Raw genomic sequence first — 10,898 nt, forward strand, 5'->3', positions numbered from 1 at the left:
GGAGTAAGTGCATCCCATTTTACATCTCCTGCTAATGACAATAACAGTAATGAAAAACGCTGAACAAAATACACAAGTCACTTACCAGAACATCTGAAAAGTGGAAAAAAGAAGGTGAAGTGGCTAGAAATCTTGAGACTTGAGGAATGACCTGGCAGTGAGTTTCCTGAGTTTTTTTCTTGCCGTCTATATATCCAGGCTTGTGAACTAGAAAAGTTTGCGACCTGGAAACACCAGTGGGCAGAAACAAAAAAAGCCCCCAGAAAATCCTGCTGTCTCTAACCAAAGGGCCAGGAAAGGGGCAGCCCAAGAGAACAGAAAACTTTTCACTGTATGTGGCAGGCAGAATTCTAAGATGTCTCTCCAAATTTCCTGCCACTGATGTACATGCCCTGACCTGAAACTGTGAATCTGACGGACTTTACCTCTGTGATGAGGCTATGTTATATGGCACGGTTGACCTTAAGATAGGGAGATTATCCAGGTCGTCCTGGCCTAGTCATATGAGCCCTTTAAAAGTCAAGCATTTTCTCTGGCTGCTAGTAGAAAGGGAAGTCAGAGAGATTCAAAGCATGAGAGGGATTTGACATGAGGGAAGTTTTCTGTTGCTTAGAGGGAGGGATCTGACAGCTAGCAAGACACAGGGATCTCAGTCTTAGAACTGCAAGGAAATGAATTCTACCAACAATGTGAAGGAGTTGGAAGTGGATCTTTCCCTAGTTGAACCCTCAGGTGGGGATGCAGCTGGCCCACATCTTGACTTTAGCTTTATGAGACCTTGAGCTACGGGACTCTTGACTCAGGGAAACGATGAGATAACAAATTTGTGTTGTTTAAGCCACTAAGTTATTGGTAATTTGCTTGTTCTTGAGACAAACACTATGAAAAAGCCACGCCCTCTCTCACCAATGACGCAGCAGTAGTGGAGCTGGTTGGCAGAATTCTGATTTCCACCCCTGTTGCTGCTGTAACAAACTGCCACAAAATCAGTGCTTAAAAGAACAGAAATTTGTCATCTTCTGGAGATCAGAAGGCCAAAATGGTTCCTATGGGGCTAAAATCAAGGTGTCCACAGAGCTGCATTCTTTTTGGAGGCTCTGGAGAGAATCTGTTTCCTTGCCTTTTCCAGCTTCTAGAGGCTACCTGCATGCCTTGGCTCATGGCCGCTTACTCCATCTTTAAAGCACATTATTCCAACCTCTAGTTCTGTGATCACATCTCCCCTCTTTTTTTGACTCTTTTACCTTCCTCTTATATAGACACTTGTGATTACTTTGAGCCCACCTGGATAATCCAAGATAATCTTCCCATATCAAGATCCTTAACTTAATCGCATTTGCAAAGTCTCTTTTACCGTGTAGGGTAATGTACTCATAGGTTCTGAGGATTAGGATGTGGACATCTTGTGGGGGAGCATTATTCTGTCTACCACAACCCCCTACAGAATAGCACTGTAGAGGCTTTATAAACCAAATTGACATTTGAACCACAGCCCACAAAAATGAGCTAGGACATACATTCTGAACATAAACAGGTTAATTACATGCTAAATTAGGAGATCTAAATAGGAACCAGAGTCTTATAACATAATATCCAAATGTTTAGGATACAGTCCAGAATTACTCATCATATCAGGAAAATTTCAACTCAAATGAGAAAAGACAATCAACAGATACCAACACCAAGCTTATGCAGATGTTGGAATTGTCAGGGATTTTAAAGCAGCTATTATAAAAATGTTCCAATAAGCAATTATAAATACTCTTGAATCAAATGAAAAAATTGAAAATCTTAGCAAAGATTTACAGAAGATATAAAGAAGATCCAAATGAAAATTTTAGAATTTAAAAATATAATAACTGAAATGAAAAACTCATTAGATGGGGTTTTTTTAATTGTACCTAGGATTTAATTTATAGAGGTGACTGAGTGAGGACACTGAGAGGTCAATGCCATTGAAAAAAGAGTCTATTAAGGGGCAAGCCATGCTGTGCAGGGCTACATGAGGAAGCACCAGGTCAGTCAGGAGGCAGGAAGAGTGAGGGGAAAGCATGGGCACAAGCCTTTCTTGTGGTTTCCAAAAGAAGGAATGGGCAAGGCAGGGTAGGCAAGTTTGAGCAAGTCTAGGATTGGATAGTTTGAATAATTTCAGCAGGCACGGGGCTATAGTGGTGGTCTGTACTTGTCCAGTACCTGGCCATGGGGTGATTTAGGGCAGAGGAAATACTGGCTTGGTGTGTGAAAGTTAGATAAAGGAGGTGGTTGGGAGTATGACCTTTGGATTGGTTGGTGTGCATATGAAAAGCATGTAGTGAGAGGAGTCATTTGCTATCTCTAGGAATTAGCCTTGGAGAGGCAGTCTCTCTCTGGCCAGCAAGGCCTCCAAGATGTCAAAGCATCATAAAATATAGAAAATAAAAAGCAATTAAAATAATGAGATCAATAGCAAAATAGGGATACCAGAAGAATCAGTGAACTTGAGGATAGAGCAATAGAAATTAGCAAGATGAACAAGAGAGAGATAAAAAATTTTTTAAAAATGAATGGGACTATCCTAGAGACTTGTGGGATAGTAACAGAAGATCTAACATTCATGCTGTCAAAGATTCAGAAGAAGAAAAAGAATGCTGAGCTGAAAATTATTTGAAGAAATAACGGCTCAAACTTCTCAGATTTAGTTAAAGACATAAACCTACAGATTCAAGAAACTAAATGTACCCCAAACAGAATAAGCTTTAAGGAATTCACATCCAGACACATCATAATCAAACTTTTGAAAATGAAAGACAAAGAAAAACTTTTGAAAGCAGTCAGAGCCAGAGGGAAACAATGTGTCACTGATTAGGGAACAATGATTTAAATGACAGCAGATTTCCCCTAAGAAACTTGAAGGACAGAAGGAAGAGGCAAACATTTTCCGAGTCCTGAAAAAAAAAGCATTGTCAACCCAGAATTCTTTCTTTAGTAAAAAATATCCTTCAGGAAAGAAGGTGACGAAACGCTGAGAGAATTTGTCTCCAGCAGACTTGCTCTAAAAGAATGGCTAAATGAAGTTCTTCAGACAGAAAGGAAATAATGAAAGGATACCTGGAACATCACGAGTGAAAAAACGAGCAGTGAGCTCATATGGACTGCATTCTCAAAGTGACAGAATTATAGTGTTGGGGAACAGATCAGTGTTTGCAAGGGGTTAGGGTTGGGAGAGAGTGGGATTATTGAAGTGTAACACAAAGAAGTTTCTTTCTGGTGATGGAACAGTTCTGGATTCCGATTGTGGTGATGGTTACAGGAATCCACACACTTGACAAGATTTCAAATTTCACCCCCTAAAAGGAGTGTATGCACAGAAAGACTGGTGAAATTCAAATAAGATCTGCATCTGAGAGAGCAACACTGTACCACTGTGAATTTCCTGGTTTTGACATTTTACTATGGTTTTAGAAGACATTATCATTGGGGCAATATTGAGTACACAGAAACTCTGTGTAACATTTTTTGTGGCTTCTCATATTAAACAATTTCAAAGTAAAATGTTATAATAAACATATAGAAGATATTTTAGGTTTTTAAAAATTTACTAATTTATAAAGGTAGGACAAGAGCAGGTGAAGCAGAGTTTGAAGAAAATCAGCTGAATTGGCAATTGGTGTAGGAAGGATTTTGGTTGGTTCAGTGAGATTATTCTGTGCACACCCGCCTCCAATCTATATACGCACATGTGTGCATATGCACACTCACACACACACAGTTATACTTGCCTCGGTGTCAGTATTTCCCTGTTGTTTTCTAGTATTCTCTTTCTAGCCATCTATCTTAGATTTTTCTGTGCTTAGCACTAGGAAAGATCTCTCAGTAGATCATCCCTCTTTTCCTATTGGTGGTCTGACCCATTTAACTCCTCTCCCCCTCGGCCTTCTGCTTCATCTCCTAACCCTTTTTGAAAACCCCTATAGTTCTTGCTGTCATAAAATTCTAGCCTCCATTTATAACAATTATATTTCCAGCAGCCTATTTAACATCCCAGGATTTACTGCAGCCTTATTAGATATGACAGGGTGAAAGGGCACAGGCTGAAGCCTGACTCAGCACTAAGTGATGTCAGACAAAGGAGTCACCATAGTGGTGCCCACAATCTCACTGTCACATCCCTGAGGCCCATATGTCCTCTGAAGGATGGTGGGGGGAGAACAGCTCCAGAAAAGTCTGAGGAAACCATGGCAGGTAAGTAGGTAGTTGGAAGAGAGGAAAGGAGTGGTGAGAGGTTACTCCATTTATGAGAATATTATCCAGCTCGAATCCTGTGATGATCATCAGGCTGAGACTGAGAAAGGATAAGAGAAGTCAAGAGAACAGAAGGAACAGAAAACTTCTTACAGCCAAAGACTCTATTCCCATTTGTTCTGAGGCTGGAGGGAAAGGCAGGGTCAAGGATGGTAGACCCAGTTCTGAGGCCACTGGGAAAGGGAAGAGAGAATTCAGTTGGTATGGATGACTGTGAGGATCCAGTCTGTATAGCGGGAAACCTTGGTGTAGTAGCCAATATCACCTCTCAGAATGCACCCTTCTGTCCAGGATAGGATCCCATGGAGCTGATTTTGGCACAGGATTGGGGCAGCAGCTATTTCCTGTTAGAAAGACGAGAGATGGTTCAGGCAGGGTAGTCAAAACAAAGATGATCTAGTACTAAGTTCCTACCTGAAGGGCAAAGAATAGAAATATTGAGGTAATAAGGGCTGGGAGAAATGTCTGATGGCCATCTTGGGCCCATCCCACCACTCACCCTAGGCCACATCAGAGGAAGCCATAGAGAAATGAGAACACTGATGTGTTTCCAGCTTGACATCTAAATTCATTCACGATTGGAAGGAAGACACTTATTCCTTCCTGGACCCTATTTACCTTGATCTCTTCTTGGATGTAGAGACAAGAAATTGGATTGAGAGGAGGGAGAAATGTGGACCCCGAAACAACGCCCCAGACCAAAGTTAGGAGGAGCAGAGGGAAAAGAGTTACCTTACACGAGTGTGTGCTCTTCAGAGATGATCCCGCACAGAGCATGTTCTCTGTGATTTTCACAGGAATTTGTCTTATAGAGGACTCTTGGCAATATTCATTAGAGAACCAAAAGACAGTCTGGTTTATGTGGACATCAGGGGCTGTGTCTGAGGGCGCGCGCACACACACACACACACACACACACACACACACAGAGACAGAGACAGAGAGAGGCTTTGTTTCTCTTTGATCCTTCATATATCCATCTCCCTTTCTTCTCTCCTTTCCTCCCTCTTTTCTGTTATTAACCTCTCCATCATTCAATGAAAGAAAAAACCAAAATGCAAAAGAACCAAACAACAAGAAGAAGATGATGAAATGAGAAAACCAAAGTCTGGTTCCAGGGTTGTAAACTGCATGTCTTGGGCTTGTGCGTGCATGCTTTTATTTGTGGATGCTTGTCTGTAAGTTTCTAATGAATGAGCCGCACTCAGCACCACCAGTGGGATTACCCTCCAACCCCTTCCTTACCCAGACACCTTTTCACCTTCACCTGGGTGAGGAATGAGGCAAGAACACTAGATTCCAGAGACCTCCAGCCATAAATAGCCATGTCACCCCTGGGTACATCGTGTCATCAGTTTGGGCCTCAATTTTCACATGAATAAAATTAGAGGCTAAGTTATGTAAGTTTTCAGGCCCCTTCCAGCTCACATGATCTATAACAACAGTTATATGATAATCTTCTTTGAGTGGGTAGTCAAGGAGCACTAAGGGTCTATCTTGAGGGTCACTCACTGGAATTCTTCCATGCCCAGCCCCAGCCAGAGACAGTGCACTTGTCCCCTCTTCTGTCATCTGTGGTATTGGGCAGAACCGCCAGCTTCACCTGATCATTGAGCTTTAGGGGATGGTTCAGCTTGATGAGCATGAGGTCATGCTCAGCAGAAACCCGGGTGAAATTTGGGTGTTGGATGGTAAGCATGGGTCTTAAGTTCCCTGTCATGTTTTGGAAACTCTCTTCTTTTGAAGCAGCAATGTCTATCTTAAGAAATCTGGAACAGACCATAAAGAATTAGTAGAAGAAGGAGATATTCTTTTATTAATCTTGCACTCTTTCTCTCCCTAACTTGCTTTGTGACTTTGCATGAGTTCCTTCCATAACTTGCCAAGACCTCTATCTCCTTGTCTGGCAAATGAGCAATTTCCGTTGCAGTTCCATAATTCTTGGATGGTTACCGCATTGTATGGAGGCTTTCCTTCCCTACTGGTTCATCCCCTGGTCCTCTGCTTCACTAATTCTCTCTGTCTACATCATCCCACCAAGGAATCTAACTCAGGGATCTAACCCAGGAATAACTGCCTACATCTATTTCCTGTCTCCTTCCCACCACTTCTCAGGTTTGAGAGCCCCTGTGCAAGTCTCTTTAGGGCTGAGCCTCAGGCCCCACCCGCCCCCACCCGCCCCAAGCAATCCTAGTGACTAAGGGGAAACACCTCTCCTTCCAGGACCCCCATCACTCACGGTAAGAAGCAGTGGGCTGCGGTGAGAACCCATTGCTTGTGGATCACGGTCCCCAAACAAGGCTCATATTTTGAGTTCAGGAAAACCAAAAAGGTTGGTATAGTTTTGATGTTCATGTGATTGAATTGCAGGACTGATTTTGCTTGTGCTGGTGTTGCTGTTACGATTATCGTTGTTGTTGCTGCCAGACAGGGGAAAGGAAGGCAGGATCTTAGAGACAGGGGCAGATGTTCCAGAGGATGGAAGTCTGAAACGTTTTATGTGGCAGTGCTTTGAAATGGTCAAAGTGTTATTGATATTTATGAACCATTTCAGGATCTTTCTGTTAATTTTCCCTTAGACTTCCCTCTGTATTTGTATCCTTCCCTTACTCATGCCTCCTCTCCTTCCTTCCTCTTGATTCTTTTCTCTTTTCTTCAAGCTCCCTTCCTAGCTACAGAGAAAAATCACATTTTTTTGCCAACTATCCACTATCCATTCTGTCAAGTCTCATTTTCTCAGTCTGAATCTTCTCTCGTGCCCACGGAGCCAGAGGAAAATCAGTGGGCTCTAGATATCTCTGAGTGTTCTCGATGCCAATCCCTGGGGTCCTCGATTCTTATCTTTCTAACAGATGATCTCTCCACTCCTCTTATCTACACCCATTTCTTACACTTTCCTCCAATATGACCTTTTCAAAATTTTAAGCCAAAACAGGAACCTGAACTCACCAGTCACTGTCAGAATGGTGAGGACTAGAAGGAGGCAGTTCATATCTGCTGTCTCCACACCCTTTTCCACGGAGAAGACCTGGGAAGGAAGTGAACTGCCAACCAGCCTGATCTCCTGGAAGCTTTGCAAAGGGAGAAATCACAAGGAGGGGTGGGGAGGGTCAAGGGAGCAAGGTGTTCTGAACTAAGGGAGGATGGCACCGAAGAAGGAAAGACATCCAGACCCCATCTCTCTAGAGTGTCTGCTCTCCCACTGTAGTCTGGGAAATTTCTCTAAAGTGAGATGACTGACCCCAAGAGAGATGTACTATAAACCAAGAGTTTTGCTCTCCTTTATTAGAAAAGAGAAATCTCACCTGACCAATCCTGCCTGCCTTAATCCACTGTCTCCAGTAATACTTCAGCCCCCAGTTCCCTTAGGTTTACTCACTTGTCCTCACTTAATGTGGTTGATCTCCACCTTTCTGCCTGACGTTTACCAGCCCTCAACTTAAAAATAAACTCCCTCCTCTATGAGCTACAGAGCCCCCTCACCTAACACGCTGAGCCCTCCCCTATGTCACATTGACATTTGCCCTCATGTCACACTTGCTCCACCACCTTGTCATCCTCTCCTCATGTCACACTGTTCCCATCCCATGTCATCCACCCCCTACCCCCAGATACCACTGACCTCTCCCTGAGAATTTGCAGAGCCAGTCAAAGACAAACAGGGTATCCTCAGCATAGAGCTCCCTTGGAATGGAGTCAAAGGGACACTGAGTAGAACGTATTGTAGGCTTTTGCTGCATAGCAAATTTCCTCAAAACTTAGTGGCTTAAAACAGCAGTCAATTATTTGCTCACAATTCTGTGGGTTACCAATTTAGGATGGGCTCAACTGGGCAGTTTTGCTCTCAGCAGGGTCGGTCATGCCTCTGTGATCAGCTGGCAGTCAATGGTTCCACGAACGTGTCCTGTGGTTGGCTGGTCGTTGGATGAAGTGATGGGGGTAACTGGGCCATGTGTCTATCATCATCCAACAGGCTAGCCCAAGATCATTTATATGATGGTAGTTGCAGGGTTCCCAAGATCAGAAAAATGGTAAGTTCCAATGCCCAAGCACTTTTCAAGCCTCTGTATATGTCATATTTGCTAATGTCCCATTGGCCAAATCAAGTTGCATGGCCAACCCAGATTCACAGGTTGGAAAAGAGTCCACTTCTTGATGGGAGAATGTGCAAAATCATATTGCAATGGCACAGATAGAAGAAGGGGAATAATTTTTGGCCATTTTTTCTTGCCATTTTATTGTGTAAATTTTCAAACATACAAAAAATTTAAAAGCATTGTACAGTGAACACTGCCATACCCACCATCTATTTTCTTCAACTAACATTTTACTATATTTGCCTTATCACATGGCTATCCAGCTATAGTTGTGGCTGTTGTTACAATCTACCAAATAGAGGAAATGAGCTCATCCCCTTCCTAATCTCCTGCAATCTGACTTCCTCTCCTAACTCTTTGACAGCTCCTCCTTTTTCTCTATTTGTGGTGCTCTTCACAGCTGCCGCCTTCACCATATAACTCCTGAGTGGCTGCAATAGCCTCCAAGCTGGCCTTCCTTGACAAGCTGTCTTGTCCTCTGTCCAATTTGACAGATTGATCCTTTTCATTTGTTGTGCTCTTGCTTCAAAGCTTGCAGTGGTTCCTAGTGCCCATCTTTCACGTCTAAATTCCTATGCCTACCTGCCAAGGCCCTCAATAATTTGGTAGTAATGACGCCTGACTCTGTAGGGATATGACTTAACGGGCAGAGTCAGAGTTCCTGAGCAATCTCAAGGGCAGCCTGTGTCCTTGGGAGATCTGTTGGTGCACTTCTTGTTTCTCTCTGACCAACTCCAGTCCCTGTGTTTCCTAATCGCTTTTCTAAAGTTGTCTCTAATCTTTGGCTTTTAGCTCTCCTAACTTGGCCCCCACAACACGCACCTGAGCATCTCCCATCAATATCCCATAGGCACCAATTTCTGCCCTGACCTGGATACCTTCTTCTCCTAGGCTCCTTGTCAAAAGCCCCTTGATTTTCAATCCTCTAAGGTCGTCTGTCTCCCTGCTGGTAAGCAAGGACTGGCTCTTCACCCTGGCATTTAATCAAACAGTGGCACTGACTATTTTGAATCTATTCCTCTGATTGGCTTTGAGTCCCTGGCTATGCATCCTGGGTTCATAGCCACCAAAAAGGATTCTCATCCATCTTCTGATCTGGCTGCACTCCTCACTACACTGAGGAAGACCCTTTTCTGTTCCTCATCTGTGCCCACTGCCTGACATGCACTGAGCTCCACTTGTTCAGACTGGGTTTTAAGAGCTCCTCAGATTTCAATCTGAATCCTCTCCTCCCACACTGTTCCCTGGCACAGTATTTTTCTCTCTTCTCTACTATGGACTTTCCATTCTAAGCCAGCCAGTTTCTTCAGTATTCTGCATGTTGACCAATTCCATACATGCTTCCTATCATTCTTTGGCTCACTGTACAGATATATTTGGGGGCAACTACCCTACCCACCCCTTGTCAGAGAGTCTGCCCCTGCCTATGACCCTTGCTGAATGGCTCAAGCTTGGATGTCAATGGGCCAGAACCTGGATCCTCAGAGATACCTCCCAGATGTAGCTCTACCTCAGTGCCCAACCCCTGTTCTGCCTGATTTGGGTCTGACCTTACCACACGCATAGCTCATCCTATCAGACCGTCACATGCTTCTGTGTGGTCTCAGACTTAAAAAGCTCCATTTACCTGGTTCATGATCTTGACTTCCTTAAAGGCAGGATTTATATCTGATTCAACCCTGTGTCTCCAGATCCTGGCATAATACCTGGCACCACACAGTAGATTTTACACACACACACACACAAAATTTTTTTTTTTTTTTGATGAATGAGTGAATACTACCTGTTTATCTCTTGACTTAAAACTCTCAACAACCAGCCACACTGGCCTGACCTCCAGGTAATCTAAGCTCCCTGGATTGACTTAGGTCACTTCCTAAGTGAGAATTTGTGAGTTACAGTGAGAATACCATTCCCAGATTATGGTCTTTGATCCTGAGGGTCAGGTGTTGGACGTCTTTGGCATGAGATTTAATCTTTTTTTCTTTTAACAGCTTAATTGAAGTATAAGGACATTCACTAAACTATACATATTTAAAGTGTACAATTTGGTAAATTAGTGAGTATATTCCCAAAAGATTCCTTTATGCACCTTTGTAATTCCTCCTTCTTTCCCTCCCACCCACCACTCTGTCACCAGGCAACCACTAATCTGCTTTCTGTCCCTATAGATTAATTTACATTTTCTAGAATTTTAAATAAATAGAATCACACAGTATGTCCCCTTTTTTGGTCTGGCTACTTTACTTAGCATAATTAATTTGAGATTCATACATGTTGTTGTGTGACTCTAGAGTTCATTTATTTTGACTGCTGAGTAGTGTTCCATTAGATTGATAAACCGAAATTTGTTTATTTATTTATCTGTGATTGACATTTGGGTTGTTTCCAGTTTGGGGTTGTTACAAATAAAGCTTCTATAAGACTCTATATATGTGGGTCTTTACATAGACATATACATATATAAATGTCTTTATGTAGACATATGCTTCCTTTTCTCTTGGATAAACTAGAGGTGAA

General features: G+C 42.8%; 1 protein-coding gene across 1 annotated transcript; it reads right to left on the reverse strand.

The window, feature by feature from the left end:
- Positions 1-4,475: 4,475 nt before the first annotated feature.
- LOC106801326 (serine protease 58-like) lies at positions 4,476-7,273 on the reverse strand. The gene is made up of 5 exons (XM_014784768.2): positions 7,231-7,273; positions 6,521-6,701; positions 5,794-6,050; positions 5,014-5,162; positions 4,476-4,625 (listed from the first exon to the last, which is right to left on the reverse strand). The coding sequence occupies exons 1-5, from the start codon at positions 7,271-7,273 to the stop codon at positions 4,476-4,478; spliced, it is 780 nt and encodes a 259-aa protein (XP_014640254.1).
- Between the last annotated feature and the right edge of the window lie 3,625 nt (positions 7,274-10,898).

Source organism: Ceratotherium simum, chromosome 9, assembly GCF_057802395.1.
Source record: "Ceratotherium simum simum isolate JZ-2026a chromosome 9, ASM5780239v1, whole genome shotgun sequence".
Taxonomy (NCBI): domain Eukaryota; kingdom Metazoa; phylum Chordata; class Mammalia; order Perissodactyla; family Rhinocerotidae; genus Ceratotherium; species Ceratotherium simum.